Here is a 16796-nt window from a genome sequence, read left to right on the forward strand (position 1 = left end):
AGGCATTGTATTCTCCTTTCTTACCATACCACAGGGGTACAATGTACTCCTAATGTACCACAGGGTACAATGTACTCCTAATGTACCACAGGGTACAATGTACTCCTAATGTACCACAGGGTACAATGTACTCCTAATGTACCACAGAGTACAATGTACTCCTAATGTACCACAGGGTACAATGTACTCCTAATGTACCACAGGGGGTACAATGTACTCCTAATGTACCACAGGGTACAATGTACTCCTAATGTACCACAGGGTACAATGTACTCCTAATGTACCACAGAGTACAATGTACTCCTAATGTACCACAGGGTACAATGTACTCCTAATGTACCACAGGGTACAATGTACTCCTAATGTACCACAGGGTACAATGTACTCCTAATGTACCACAGGGTACAATGTACTTCTAATGTACCACAGAGTACAATGTACTTCTATTGTACCACAGGGTACAATGTGTACACTACCGTTGTACGCTTACAAACCCGCACCAATCCATCTGGCTATCGACGCCGATTCTGATTAGTGCAAAAAGCGTCCATTTCCAATACTTTTATATTTAAGAGCAGCAAGGAGTGGGCTTTTGTCCCCGACGCATGCATGTGATGTCCCTCAGCCCGGGTTGTGGTGTCCCTCAGCCCGGGTTGTGGTGTCCCTCAGCCCTGGTTGTGGTGTCCTCAGCCCCCAGACCATTGTTTGGGCGTGAAGGTGATTCAGTCTCATGAACTCATTCAACTCGATTCTTCTCCTAGGATGAGAAGCATGAAGGAGGGTGAGGATTGAGAGCGTGTTTGGGCAACATTTACACTAGTGAGGAGGGCCCTGGGGGGGGGGGGGCGGCTGGTGGATGGTTGGGTCGTAACACTCTACCAAATGTTTATATCCGCCAGGGAGCAGCAGTAAGGGGTGTCGCTGAAAGGCACTCGGGAATGGCGCCGTTATCAAGCGCTGGTGCAGCTTCCAAAACGCTTTTTGCAGTATTGAATCTGACGCGTGTTGCTTTTAGCCCGGACGTGCAATGTAGGTGTTGCAACAGCCAGTGACAGTGATGCCATGGGGGGGGGGGGAGAGGGGGGGAGGTCTATTGCACCAAGTGTGTTCGCTAGAGGGGGGGTTATGGGGGGTACCCCCCATGGGCACAACCCCCCCAGATGGCGATGGGATCGTCAGCTCTCCCGTTTGCATGGCAATGTATAGGCGGGAATGGCAGGCGAGAAACCATTTCTTCCGAGAGGAAAGCATGTGGGTCCTCGTTAACTCGACACAGGAAACACGCACAGAGGATTGACAGATGTTTGAAATATCATTTTGCGGTCCACGATTATTGGAGACTGTTGGGGGAGGGGGGGAGGGGGGGGAGGGGGGGGTTGTTATATAGAAAAAAATGGGTTAACTTTAAGTCATATACATGAATACAGAATGCTATAGGGAAATGCTTGTTAATGTGTCTTTTTAAAATCTTGGGTTTTCTCTTGTGTGTGGAGGCAATCACTGTGAACTCTCTTTTTCAGGATGTAAACTTTAACATGTTACCAATTGGGTAGTTAGTGCTGGATGCTGATATGTTATACTCAATGGCGACTTGTTACAGGTGTGTTACGGAGACGCTGCCAGTGTTGGAGGTGGTGACAGATGTGTTACTATGCCACAGACACGGTGCCAGTGTTGGTAGAGGTGAGAGGTGTTACACATGTGTTACTGTGTTACAGAGACGGTGCCTGTGCTGCTGCTGGTCGGGGGCGTGGTGGCCCTGGTGGTCGTGGCCGTGGTCGTCGCCTCCCTCGTGTTATGCAACAAACGACACACCACGATCAAAGGTGAGAGAGAGACAATTACATTCCTTGTTAGACAACTTGCAAAACTGAGGAGCCAATCCATTAGCATAATGTCAGCCAACATCAAGTTCTTGATGACCAATGTTAACGATCTGTCTCGTGAATACTCCCCGTCCTGACCCCGACTTGTTCAGGACACGTGGTTAGACAACAGGACTCCTTCTAAGATTGCCAGCTCTAGTTAATGGATGCCTTGTAGCAGGCCTGGCCAAGATGGCCTGGCCAATATGGCGTGGCTGCAGTATATTTCAGGAAATCTGTGCGTGTTTGACCAACTGATGTCATTAAACACTTGGATAAAATAGTTTTTCAAACATATATAAATCTTATAGACCATCCATACTTGTGTGGGGCATAGTCAAGGTTGCAATGTATTTTGTCCAATCAAATTTCTAATGGTCTTGATTATTGTATTGAAACGCCTGTCAGCACATTATTCTGGGAGACTTCAACCAGGCTCTCACTGAGAGGGACTGTGACGAGCTGCTACAGTAGTCGACCTGAAGCATTGTGTGACTCTCTGAAATGTCTCACGGTTGTCTTGAGATCCAGTCGTGACTGATCTTACTGGAGTAGGTAGACCCATTAGGCCACCAGGCTGTCTTCTCTACATTGGCTATCCTGATAGATAGCCTGATAGAATGGGGGTGAATAATCAACTCAGACAGCCTGGCTGTAGGCGGGTAACTTCGCCAGGGCTTTGATCACAACCAGGAACAACTTGCTTTAATATGACACGACTATCCAATCAAATCTTCAGTCGGCCAGACGTTTGAGGCTAGACTCACGCAAATTTGTAGGGGGAATGGTCAGGGGTGTGGGCCCCCCCTCTACTCTCACACAGCCCCCCTCTTCTCACTCTCTCTCTCTCTCTCTCTCTCTCTCTCTCTCTCTCTCTCTCTCTCTCTCTCTCTCTCTCTCTCTCTCTCTCTCTCTCTCTCTCTCTCTCTCTCTCTCTCTCTGAAGATTTGTTTACAAAGCACTTAAAATAATAACTCTAATGGGACGTAATTCGCCGATTTCAGAATTCATGACAAACGCCGGTGTTGCTCAGGTCTTTCTTTCAACATTAAAGAAAGATGAAAAACTGCTCGAAAATTAAATGAAAAGCCCCCCCCCCTTCCCCTCACGGATTTCAAACTTCATGAAAATCACATACTGTATGTAATTCACCACAAGGCAACAAACAGGGGGTCACTTTCGAAACCGATATTTCTTAAAGTAATACAATGTGGCCGACCTAGATCAACCTTTGACCGTCACATACCACCCATGTGTCACACTGAAAAGTTGGACGAGGCTAGAGCCAAGTATCTGGCGTCATGACCATTGTCTCCGGTACACGTGTACACGGGGTAAGGTAGAAGACACTTTCTTGGACCTTTTTGGACGCTTTCGAAGGCTGCGGTGCAGACCTTGACATATAAATATACGTGAAGGAATATAACAATATACTCAGTATGCTGGCGGTGCGGCGCGCTAATGAACGCTCCGGAAGAGACGTTCACGTATTTTCCAAAAAGTTAATTTTCGAGAATCTTAGAATTTATTATTGCAAAAAGTCTTTATTGTATTAACTTTGAGCGATGTAATCAGGAATGCAAAATTTGGAACAGAAGCATTGAGGAAAATGGAGGACACATTCGTTAGGTATATTGTAAACATATTTAATTCCTATGGTTATAATAATATATACATGACAGCACGAACAAGCTTGTTGATCAAGTTCCCTTAATTTTATATATGGCAACTTATAAGAATTAAAAAAAACTATTAACATATAAAGCACTTCGTCGGTTTATTAGTAGTACTAACCTAGTTGTACTTGCGGGGGTTGAGCTCTGGCTCTTTGGTCCCGCCTCTCAACCGTCAATCAACTGGTATACAGATTCCTGAGCCTACTGGGCTCTATCATATCTACATTTGAAACTGTGTATGGAGTCAGCCTCCACCACATCACTGCCTAATGCATTCCATCCGTTAACTACTCTGACACTGAAAAAGTTCCTTCTAACGTCCCTGTGGCTCATGTGGGTACTCAGTCTCCTCCTGTGTCCCCTTGTTCGTGTCCCACCCGTGTTAAACAGTTTATCTTTGTCCAGCATGTCAGTAGTGTGTGGTATATTGTGCAAGATCATAGCATGACGGGAATAAGGAAAACTATAAAAGGCTTATATTGACCCATGTGAGGCAGATCATATTTATACCAAACTCGTACATATCAAACCTTGGCTTGAAATAGTTCCATAAACCCACAACACATGACGTATTCAGGCGATGAGTCACAATAACGTGGCTGAAGAATGTTGACCAGACCACACACTAGAAGGTGAAGGGACGACGACGTTTCGGTCCGTCCTGGACCATTCTCAAGTCGACTGTGAGGAGGTCTTCACACGACGTAACCAGAGTTTGGTCAGGTCTTCTCAACCTAAACTTATCCAATTTGTAGCCATTGTTTCCTCTTCTATTTTCCGTTTTGTTTTGCTACTTGTTTACTTCAATCAAGTCTAAGATTACCTTCATGGTGGAGGTGTCTTAGTCCGGGATTACTTTGTCATGCATCGCTCAAGTGCGGCGCTGTAGGGATTACCTTCATGGTGGAGGTGTCTTAGTCCGGGATTACTTTGTCATGCATCGCTCCAGTGCGGCGCTGTAGGGATTACCTTCATGGTGGAGGTGTCTTAGTCCGGGATTACTTTGTCATGCATCGCTCAAGTGCGGCGCTGTAGGGTGAATTACACAATATAATGGGACCTAAACAAGGACAAGAAACTAAAGAGTGTCGTACGTCCAAAATTTAGTTAATTTCACCTTTTTTAGAGGCGCTGGAACCTTTCCTAGAGGTGCTGGAACCTTTCTTAGAGGTGCTGGAACCTTTCTTAGAGGTGTTGGAACCTTTCTTAGTGGTGCTGGAACCTTTCTTAGAGGTGCTGGAACCTTTAATAAAGGTTCCAACACCTTATAATAAAGGTTCCAACACCTTATAATAAAGGTTCCAACACCTTATAATAAAGGTTCCAACACCTTATAATAAAGGTTCCAACACCTTATAATAAAGGTTCCAACACCTTATAATAAAGGTTCCAACACCTTATAATAAAGGTTCCAACACCTTATAATAAAGGTTCCAACACCTCATAATAAAGGTTCCAACACCTTATAACAAGAGATGCTGGAACCTTTATTATAAGGTATTGGAACTATTATTTCGATCCCCTCATGAAAACGAAGCACTGAACACGAAGCATTATAACGAGGTTTCGAAAAAAATACGGGCGACTGTCTATCTTTTCTTGGTGATTGGAGGAAGATAAGAGAGAGATCGGCTTCCTAAGTTGGGCCTCGAGGCTACACACACACACACACACACACACACACACACACACACACACGCACACACACACACACACACACACACACACACACACACTCACACACACACACCAACGGTCCTACTTTTATTCATTAATACTTAATCGTCGTTCCTAAAAAGTTGGTTTTGTCCCGTTAGACCCGTTAGACCGGGGGAAGAACAGAACACTCAACAGAGCGAAGCGCCGTGGAACGGCTGTTAGGGTAAAGCGTCCGAAATGGCTGAAACATCAGAGTTGAAATTGAAAAGGAAATTGAAATCGTGCAGATAACAGAGACTTGGAGGGGGGGGGGGGGGGAGGAGGGGTCAGAAAATAAAAAAAATAACAGTCTAGCCTGAAAATAACAGACATTTACCGGTGTGTTGAAAAGATACACACACACACATATCGGGTTAGGCTTAGTTCAAACTAGGTCAAAACCTTCATGAAATGAATACTTGGTCATTTGTTTTTTGTTTGTTATAATTGAGTTCCCAAAATGTATATCTTGTGGTGTGTATGAAGCATATATATGGGGTGCCGAGCGGACAGCACGCTGGGCTTGTGATCCTGTGGTCCTGGGTTCGATCCCAGGCGCCGGCGAGAAACAATGGGCAGAGTTTCTTTCACCCTATGCCCCCTGTTACCTAGCAGTAAAATAGGTACCTGGGTGTTAGTCAGCTGTCACGGGCTGCTTCCTGGGGGTGGAGGCCTGGTCGAGGACCGGGCCGCGAGGACACTAAAAAGCCCCGAAATCATCTCAAGATAACCTCAAGATAACCTTACATGAAAACTGAAATGAAAACTCCACACCCCAGAAGTGACTCGAACCCAGACAGCCAGGAACACTATGCAACTGGCGTACATGGTACCTTAACCACTCGACCAACAGTGACACGTGTACGGCCACGGAGAAACAAAATGGGCAGGGTTTATTTCACCCTGATGCCCCTTTTACCTAGCAGTAAATAAGTACCTGGGAATTAGACAGCTGTCACGGGCTGCTTCCTGTGTGTGTGTGTGTGTGTGTGGAAAAAAAAATAGTAGTAACAGTCGATTGATTGACAGTTGAGAGGCGGGCCGAAAGAGCAAAACTCAACCCCCGCAAACACAACCAGGTGAATACAACCAGGTGAATACAACCAGGTGAATACAACCAGGTGAAAAGAACCAGGTGAATACAACTAGGTGAATACAACCAGGTGAATACAACCAGGTGAATACAACCAGGTGAATACAACCAGGTGAATACAACCAGGTGAATACAACCAGGTGAATACAACCAGGTGAATACAACCAGGTGAATACAACCAGGTGAATACAACCAGGTGAATAACTGTTCATATTATACTAGAAACAATCGGGACTGTTCCCCCTTTTTACAGTATAAATCACCAGCTGGGGAACCCAATGATTGCATCACGCTAAGTCATAAGCCCCATTCTCCCCCCACAAAGGCGTCACCAAACAGCCTTAAAGTCCTTGAAGTATAGCACGTTCTTGCCCCAAGAGGAACAACCCTTTCCCGTATGAAGGAAAAACTTAAGAGGAAGGAAGCGGCCGAACCACCCCGGCCTCCCTCGTTAATTACTGCCTTGTAAACTGCCTTAAAACACTATGTTTGTCTTGCTGCGATTTTGTTTTGTGTTGTTTCTGTCTGAAACACGGACGCCGGTCCACTATTGGTCTAAGGTTTCACGGACGCTGGTCCACTATTGGTCTAAGGTTTCACGGACGCCGGTCCACTATTGGTCTAAGGTTTCACGGACGCTGGTCCACTATTGGTCTACGGTTTCACGGACGCTGGTCCACTATTGGTCTAAGGTTTCACGGACGCTGGTCCACTATTGGTCTAAGGTTTCACGGACGCTGGTCCACTATTGGTCTAAGGTTTCACGGACACGGACACTGGTCTTCAACAACCACCAGTGTCCATCAGGTCTCCCAACTCTTCAATAACTCAAACTCTTCGGGTCAACCCAGTGACTAAGTAGAGCCCAAAAGGTTTCGTCTGAGCGGTCTTTGAGTCGCTACAGAAACTGTATTAAATTCATTAGTGAAGGTTCTACCACTACGATGACTGAGGTAGCATTGGTAGCACTAAGTTGGTAGTGCGCTGGTAGTTGGCTGTGGTACTGGTTGGGTATAGTGAGTAGTCACTGTGTCTATGTTACTGATTGGATACAGCAAGTAAAGTCTCTTGTAAAGGTGTAATGGTTGACATTTCACACGTGTGTGTATTGCGTTCCTTTAGTGTGTGTGTGTGTGTGTGTTTGTGTGTGTGTGTGTGTGTGTGTGTGTGTGTGTGTGTGTGTGTGTGTGTGTGTGAGTGTGTGTGTGTGTGTGTGTGTGAGTGTGTGTGTGTGTGTGTGTGTGTGTGTGTGTGTGTGTGTGTGCGTATGTGTGTACGTACATACATGTATGTGTGCACCAACACAGGCTTCATTGATGACTCCCTTAATCCAGTTATCATCTCTCAGATTCCGTCAATGTTACCATCTCACGCTAATTACCTAACTACACCACTTCAGGAATACTTCAAAGGCATTTTCAATACAGTCCTAATTTTCTTCTTGGAAAAAACATCCTTCAACCTTTCATTTTGCCTCTTTAGATAAAATGATAAAATCATCGCCGTCATTCAACCTTTTATGCCACAAACCTGTTATTTTTTTTATTAATCTCCGCGAGAGCTTCGTGACGGGGGCTTCCCGGTAGGCCTATAATCTAAGCATGAAGCCTCCCATAACAGCTTGCTTTTTTAACTATTGAAGCTCTACAATGGGATCGAACCTGCATCTTTGAAGTCTTTAGGCACACGCACTACCAACTGGATGGGCTGAAATGTATCTCTGCCAGAAGTGCTATATTTGACATTTAAGCCCATCATGGTGCAGGTGGTTGTGCTTGGGGATGTATAGGAGCGAGAGAGCGATGTCATCCCGTGTCTTCAGTATTATCTCAGAGACGTCACCTTCCTCTGACGTCTCTGTACTTCCTCTCATTATCACCGAAATGAAGGAATGATTTAGTCGACATTAATTCGCTTCTGTGAAATCAAAAGTAACTTTATTCATGGTTGTACATTAATAATTGGGTAAGCTTGCGTATAAAATTACAGTACAGTAATTATATATGGCATGTGTAGAATCTAAGCCAATTATCAATATATATATATATATATATATATATATATATATATATATATATATATATATATATATATATATTGTATAATTTGGATTTTATTTGTCTGCGATGTAGAGAGAGAGAGAAAGAGAGAGAGCCGGAGTAGTAAAGATGCAAACAAAGAATATATATATATATATATATATATATATATATATATATATATATTATGTATATATATATATATATATATATATATATATATATATATATATATATATATATATATATATATATATATATATATATATATATATATATATATATATACAGAGGACCAGAGTCATTGATTACTGGCAAGCCACGGACGCCAGACCACACTCCATCACTGCAGCGCCAGCCAGCAAGAGCAACCACTAGACTGGTAAATACTCTCAAGAGCCTCTCCACCCGTAGTTAAATATCTAATATAATTACAAATAAAAAGGATCGAGAACCCCTGCGTTTGACGACCGACAGTTGGAATCGCGGACACCAGACTCCGAAGCAGGTCAAGAAAAATGGCAACTTGTAAAGGTTAAGTTAAAATATAAAACCATTTATATGCAAATAAAGACATACACACAAACCAACCCCAATCCCGACTTAGCTAATGTAATACTAAAAATATTCCCGGATTACAGAAGTCTCCCCTAATGGCGCGCGAGTGTTGCCCCCGCGTGAGTGCCTATTATTATGACGCTCAGGGGAATCCAATGTCTTCTTTTAAGGACTTCCATCTGAACTGCTGTTGGGTAAGGACGGTTTTAGGAGGGTGTTGACTGAGCCAACGAGGAGTCTCAAGTGGTCATGGGGAGGGATGGAGTTATTGAGTGACAGCATGCGCTCCTGTGGCGCAGTGGGCTGCGTAGTTAACAGAAAGATCATCGGGTGTAATTATCGCAATTTGACCTTTGGGCAATTTTTCCTTTTGGCTGATGGCTCTGTTCAGCTAGCAGTGAATAGGTAGAACTGAGTTAGACAACTGTTGTGGGGCTGGCGGAGACCTTTACTACCCTCCCCCCTCCTCCTTTACTCGTAATCATCCAGTCATCACTATCCTCCTCCTCACCAGTCATCACTATATCCCCCCCCCCACCAGCTCCCAGACCCTCGTCACCTCACACTTGAAGCAAACATTTCCCGCCACAAACGGCAGCTTGACTTAAAACTTGGCGAACTTGTGCACTTCCTCCACCACAAAGGGGGCGAATGGCGCTTCCTCGCCGGGGAATTACCTTTGTGAAATTTCCAGAAAGTTTGTAGAATGTCACGTTTGGGATTACCTGTTTTTAAAACGAGGAGGTTGACTAGCCAGTGGAGCCGTGGGAATCCGACCGCAGCTGTTGATTGGCATTTCCCCTCTCTAGCCCTTCCTTCCTTCCTTCCTTCATTCCATCAATATTACATTCCAGTGATTGATTGTGCCCCGCGCAAGCTCCCCCACCAGCAGGAGACCCAGCAGGAGCTAGAACTCTCCCAGCAGGAGCTAGGACTCTCCCAGCAGGAGACCCAGCAGGAGCTAGAACTCTCCCAGCAGGAGCTAGGACTCTCCCAGCAGGAGACCCAGCAGGAGCTAGGACTCTCCCAGCAGGAGACCCAGCAGGAGCTAGAACTCTCCCAGCAGGAGCTAGGACTCTAGGAGATCCGGTAGTGGTCATACACAAAGCAGGAGATTCGAGTCTCAGTCAGCTACTACAGACCCATAACAAACGGTCTATGATGATAGCAGTGAAGTACATTCCTCCACAAGACAACAGAAGGCCCAGACCGGAGTACGACAGAAGGAACAGGGTATAGCATGACTCTAGCAGTAAAGGCTGCTTCAAGTTCGAATACGAATGAATCTCGAATTTTAATTATGGGGGACTTCAAGAACGACAAGATAGACTGGGAGACCTTTACAGGGGCTTGGATACATGGATGACCTTTATTGATGGTTGTTGTAACAATCAGTTTTGTTAGCTAAGTCAATGAGCCTACCAGAACTTCATTCACAGCAGTGTTGGAGGAAGACTTCATTCACAGCAGTGTTGCAGGAAGACTTCATTGACAGCAGTGTTGTAGAAAGACTTCATTCACAGCAGTGTTGGAGGAAGACTTCATTCACAGCAGTGTTGGAGGAAGACTTCATTCACAGCAGTGTTGGAGGAAGACTTCATTCACAGCAGTGTTGGAGGAAGACTTCATTCACAGCAGTGTTGGAGGAAGACTTCATTCACAGCAGTGTTGGAGGAAGACTTCATTCACAGCAGTGTTGGAGGAAGACTTCATTCACAGCAGTGTTGGAGGAAGACTTCATTCACAGCAGTGTTGGAGGAAGACTTCATTCACAGCTTAAAATATTTCTAAGACACAAAAGATTCTAGAACCTGTACGAGTCTAGGGTTAAGAAGCGGGGCCCAAGAGCTAATACCCAACCACTCGAAGCACAACACACAAAAGGCTAAAAAAAAAACAAAAAAGTAGAACGTTGTAAAGCGTCCGAAAAAAGGCAGACGAGACATTTTACAAAACGCATGCAAAAACTTGTGTCCCACAAGGGCCTCGTCCCGAGACAATACTCCCGAGGGAGAAGTAGCTACAACATGTGTGTGTCAGGGCTTCCTTCCTTCCTTCCTTCATTCCTTCCTTCATTCCCCTCCTTCTCCGTCAATTGCCCCCCCCACGTCCCTTCCTCTATCTCACCCCCTTCATCTCCTCCTCAGAGCCCCCTACTGAGAGCTTCATTGTTAGACTAAAATCTAATTGTAGCCACGAGGGCGACGTCTTGGGAGACTGCGGCTTTAAGGTCCACCTCCAAAGACCGTAATGAACGACAGGGAATGAGCAAACAAGAGGCCGAGGACGACGTGTGAATATGAGATGGCTTCTGTCTGATGCACCTGTTGTGTCGTTGACGTGTTGACGCACCTGACGTGTCGTCGACGTGTTGACGCACCTCATGTGTCGTCGACGTCTTGACGTACCTGACGTGTCGTCGACGCACTTGAGTCCTGCCACAAGGTTCCACGAAACCTTCTCAGAAACTGAGAAGGTCAAACAAGAGAAACCTTCTCAGAAAACTGGTCAGACTCTTGTCTGACCAGTTGAGATCACACGTCTTCTTGTTCAACGAGAACCTGAGAGAGCAAAGGTTATTGGTCCGGATCGTCAGCCATGTGTGTGATGTGGGAGCCATGTGGAAGCCATGTGGGAGATGTGGCTTTGAGTGTAGGGCCATGGGAGAACGATGGCTTAATGGCTCATTGGTCCCTCGATGCTGGAAGTGTGCGGACTAACATGTGTAACTTTGCCTAACTGTGTTTCCAAGTTGTCAACTGTGTTCACCTGACACCCTCCCTCGCGGTGGTCTTACGTATGTGGTATACAGGGTTCTGAAGGAGTCCTTACACTGGGATCTGAAGGCTGTTCTGATGTTAGCCAGCCTTGCATACGCCGTCGATGTTATTCTTTTGATGTGGGCTTCAGGAGACAGGTTTGGTGTGATATCAACTCCTAGATCTTTCTCTCTGTACGTTTCGTGAAGGACTTCATATCCCAGTGTGTGTGTGTGTGTGTACTCCTCTAGTTGTACTCACCTAGTTGTACTTGCGGGGGATGAGCTCTGGCTCTTTGGTCCCGCCTCTCAACTGTCAATCAACTGGTGTACAGATTCCTGAGCCTACTGGGCTCATTTGGGTACTCAATCCCCACGTGTGTCCCCTTGTTCGCGTCCCACCCGTGTTAAACAGTGTGTGTGGGGCTCCCTTCAAGAACCCCAATTTTCTCTATAGCCACTCTTCACTTTCTCCTTTGCCCTTCAAGTGCTCTAACGTGTGTGTCTCGTGTCTCTCTCCCTCACTATCTCCCATTATATGTAGCTCTCTGCTTCTCTAATCCCCTGTCACTCTCCCTCCACATATCTCTCTCACTCCTTGTATACCATTTATCCGTCCCAATATCTCTCTCTTCCCCCTTTACTCACAATTCAATCTTCCTGTTCATCTGTCTCTTTCTATCTACAGCTTTATTCCCTATCTTCCTATCGCTCTCCTTTCCTTACCCTTCATTTCTTCTCAATTTTTTCTCGTCTATCCTTCTTCGCTCATCTCTCCCTCTCTATCTTTGCTTCCTTCTCCCTTTACTCACCTTTTTATTTCTCTCTCGCCATTATTGCCTCATCAAGGTCCGGTTAACCACCAATTTCATGGCAATTAGAGTTATAAAACAATGTAATTAGGCGCTCGCTCATCCGTTAAAACCTGGCTAATGGCGAACCTTTATCAGGGAGTGGTTCATCTTGTGTGTATATAGTCGCTTATATGTGCTTGCAGGGTTGAGCCTTAGCTTCCTAGCCCCGTCTTTCAATCCCTGTAGAGATTGGACAGGTTCCCAAGTGTTGACGTGTCTTCGTTAGAGGTAGTTTGGCTGTTGACCTTTCTTATAATGACCTCGTTCACATAATCGTATTGGTGGTTGGCGGGAACCTGTCTCATTCTACAGGGGTCGTCGGTGGTTGGCGGAACCTGTCTCATTCTACAGGGGTCGTCGTACCTGTTTCCCATTGGTCGATTCATAGGTCTTGACAGTTTGTTCCCAAGGGCCTCTGCTGGGGTCCCAAGAGCCTCTGCTGGGGTCCCTAGAGCCTCTGCTGGGGTTCCAAGAGCCTCTGCTGGGGTCCCTAGAGCCTCTGCTGGGGTCCCATGAGCCTCTGCTTGGGTCCCAAGAGCCTCTGCTGGGGTCCCAATCTGCTGGGGTCCCTAGAGCCTCTGCTGGGGTTCCAAGAGCCTCTGCTGGGGTCCCTAGAGCCTCTGCTGGGGTCCCAAGAGCCTCTGCTGGGGTCCCTAGAGCCTCTGCTGGGGTCCCAAGAGCCTCTGCTGGGGTCCCTAGAGCCTCTGCTGGGGTCCCATGAGCCTCTGCTGGGGTCCCTAGAGCCTCTGCTGGGGTCCCATGAGCCTCTGCTGGGGTCCCTATGTAACACCGTGGCAGTTATTAACTTCGTTAGCCATGCCTGTGTCATTGCTCAAGGAGTGTCATGCCAGTCTGTAACGTGATTGGATAAGCCGCTCTCTATACATACATGTTTGTTAATATTAAACCATCCTAGCTTCTACTGCTACTAACTGCGTTCAAGACTTGAACTGCCACACAGGGTAATTAACACCACTGAAGCTTCTTGTATCGCAGTAACTCAAATATTGCTGTCGGACCCCTTGAGTTGTGGTTGATGATGATGGTTGATAGCCGGATGAACCAGTAAGAAGATTAGAATTAGGATTTAGACTTGTTCTGTTTAGGACTGAGGGAACAATGGCAGATGCTACGATATAACTACATTCTCTGGGGACATTATCTAAGGGACACTGTCTGGGGACATTATCTAAGGGACACTGTCTGGGGATATTATCTAAGGGACACTGTCTGGGGACATTATCTGGGGGACACTGTCTGGGGACATTATCTGGGGGACACTGTCTGGGGACATTATCTGGGGGACACTGTCTGGGGACATTATCTGGGGGGACACTGTCTGGGGACATTATCTAAGGGACACTGTCTGGGGACATTATCTGGAGGACACTGTCTGGGGACATTATCTGGGGGACACTGTCTGGGGACATTATCTGGGGGGGACACTGTCTGGGGACATTATCTGGGGGGACACTGTCTGGGGACATTATCTGGGGGACACTGTCTGGGGACATTATCTGGGGAACACTGTCTGGGGACATTATCTGGGGGACACTGTCTGGGGACATTATCTGGGGGGGACACTGTCTGGGGACATCATTTTCGTGTCACGTCACAGCAAGACAATGATGTGACAGACAACAGAGTTACAGTATAGTGAAGTGTAAGCATAAATATGAGTCAGTTTCCACTCAGATGGAAGCATGATACAGCCAGCATGATACACTGACCTCTGCGATACATACACTGACCTCAGCGATACATACACTGACCTCAGCGATACATACACTGACCTCAGCGATACATACACTGACCTCTGCGATACATACACTGACCTCAGCGATACATACACTGACCTCTGCAATACATACACTGACCTCAGCAACTGCCAGCACTCTACACCCTGTGTACACTCAGTATCGGTGTCGTGTATACTTATCATACACTCTTCAGAATCATACTAAGGCTACTAGTACGCTCTTGCAGTAGATTGCAATGTTTGTGTTAGAGATCTGTCGGTGTGCAATGAACACCCCTCCCCCCCCACCCCACACACCCCCACACACACAAATCTACATCTACCCACCCACATCTACCCACCCCATCTACCCACCCCGTCTACCCACTTTGGGGTAATTTACCCAGCTGGGGAAAGCACTGATTTAAACCTTTATTTCGTATTAAATAATACATGTCCATAATTAATTTGCTTATATAACATGTTAATTTTTTGTTTCACGTGGTAATTAATGTTTTATGTTTATTATTTACCAAGAGCGGACCCATCGCTTGCGTGGGAGTGTTTACGGTGAGTGAGGCTCATTCTGTCTCCCTGAGTGAAGGTGAATGTTTCATTCATCTCTCCCTGAGAGATGAATGAAACTCATTGTTTCATTCATCTCTCTCTCCATCCTACATTCTTAACCTCAGAGTAAATAAATTCCCTTTTGGCACTGAATATCTCTTAATACATATAATATATAATATTATATAATACATATAATGTGCATATAATTAATAGCTGATGTTATATATAAATATATTATATAAATAACCCTTTCTTCCTGACCGATGGGGTTTATTCTGACAGTAATTGTTGAGAGTAGACTTATTCTTGACAGCTTGACTGTTGCTTCAAGCAACGTGTGAGTATTTTGAGTCAAGTGACTAGGCCCACCTCAGCCTCGACTTGACCTCCTCCTTCAAAACAAGCCCCTCCCCCCTCCCCCCCTCCCCCCTCTCGAGCAGCAGCTGGTGTCAAGGATGATGTTTAATGTTCGTGTTGATATCTTCCAGATTACCTTGGGCGTCGAACGGTCAGGTTTAGCAAAGGTTGGTAACCTTGTTTTGGTGTCTCCTCGCACGATGGTTGGTAGCCCTGTCATCAGTCCCTCCGTGTTGAGCTGGTGTGTGTGAGAGGGGGGGGGCGCTGCTGGTGTGTGTGAGAGAGGGGGGGGCTGCTGGTGTGTGTGTGAGAGGGGGGCGCTGCTGGTGTGTGTGAGAGAGGGGGCTGTTGGTGTGTGTGAGAGGGGGGCGCTGCTGGTGTGTGTGAGAGAGGGGGCTGCTGGTGTGTGTGAGAGGGGGGCGCTGCTGGTGTGTGTGAGAGGGGGGGCTGCTGGTGTGTGTGAGAGGGGGGACGCTGCTGGTGAGTGTGAGAGAGGGGGGGGGCTGCTGGTGTGTGTGAGAGAGGGGGGGGCTGCTGGTGTGTGTGAGAGGGGGGGGCAGCTGGTGTGTGTGTGAGAGGGGGGCGCTGCTGGTGTGTGTGAGAGAGGGGGCTGCTGGTGTGTGTGAGAGGGGGGCGCTGCTGGTGTGTGTGAGAGAGGGGGCTGCTGGTGTGTGTGAGAGGGGGGCGCTGCTGGTGTGTGTGAGAGGGGGGGCTGCTGGTGTGTGTGTGAGAGGGGGGCGCTGCTGGTGTGTGTGAGAGAGGGGGCGCTGCTAGTGTGTGTGTGAGAAGCCCTGCTAGTGTGAGAGAGGCCCTGCTAGTGTGTGAGAGGTCCTGCAAGTGTGTGTGTGTGAGAAACCCTGCTAGTGTGAGAGAGGCCCTGCTAGTGCGTGAGAGGTCCTGCTAGTGTGTGTGTGAGAAACCCTGCTAGTGTGAGAGAGGCCCTGCTAGTGTGTGAGAGGTCCTGCTAGTGTGTGTGTGAGAAACCCTGCTAGTGTGAGAGAGGCCCTGCTAGTGTGTGAGAGAGGTCCTGCTAGTGTGTGTGTGAGAAACCCTGCTAGTGTGTGAGAGAGGCCCTGCTAGTGGGTGAGAGAGGCCCTGCTAGTGTGTGTGTGAGAAACCCTGCTAGTGTGTGTGTGAGAAACCCTGCTAGTGTGTGAGAGAGGCCCTGCTAGTGGGTGAGAGAGGTCCTGCTAGTGTGTGTGTGAGAAACCCTGCTAGTGTGTGAGAAACCCTGCTAGTGTGTGAGAAACCCTGCTAGTGTGAGAGAGGCCCTGCTAGTGTGTGAGAGGTCCTGCTAGTGTGTGAGAGGTCCTGCTAAGTTCATCTTCACTATAGGCCTAAGTATCGTAGTGGCTCTGTACAGTAGCTTGGGTGCTTCACGGTACTACTGTGTCCCTTAACTGCTTTGTCGTATTTCACAGTTCACTGTCTTTATATACACACACACACACACAGGTGTCTCTATGTACATAGTTATATTTATTTTCATACATACAAATATATACATATACTGCATCTAACATGTACGGCGTAGTGTTGATGGTGTCCTCGTCACTATATGTACGGTGTTGATGGTGTCCTCGTCACTAT

The 16796-nt window shown here is 46.7% G+C and overlaps 1 protein-coding gene across 5 annotated transcripts in view; it reads left to right on the plus strand.

The window, feature by feature from the left end:
• Positions 1 to 16796, plus strand: part of LOC123755478 (irregular chiasm C-roughest protein) — a 584568-nt gene that overhangs the window by 554364 nt on the left and 13408 nt on the right. For 3 of the 5 annotated variants that reach the window (XR_011229185.1, XM_069327691.1, XM_069327692.1), the window contains exons 11-13: positions 1719 to 1826; positions 14817 to 14849; positions 15338 to 15373. Coding sequence is in view for 4 of the 5 variants with exons in the window: in XM_069327691.1 (XP_069183792.1) it covers positions 1719 to 1826; positions 14817 to 14849; positions 15338 to 15373 (177 nt within the window). In the remaining variant the exon portion in view is untranslated. The remainder of the gene's footprint in view (positions 1 to 1718; positions 1827 to 14816; positions 14850 to 15337; positions 15374 to 16796) is intronic. The other 2 variants (XM_069327693.1, XM_069327694.1) reach the window with 2 other exon arrangements.

This window comes from Procambarus clarkii, chromosome 20, assembly GCF_040958095.1.
Source record: "Procambarus clarkii isolate CNS0578487 chromosome 20, FALCON_Pclarkii_2.0, whole genome shotgun sequence".
In the NCBI taxonomy this organism is placed as follows: domain Eukaryota; kingdom Metazoa; phylum Arthropoda; class Malacostraca; order Decapoda; family Cambaridae; genus Procambarus; species Procambarus clarkii.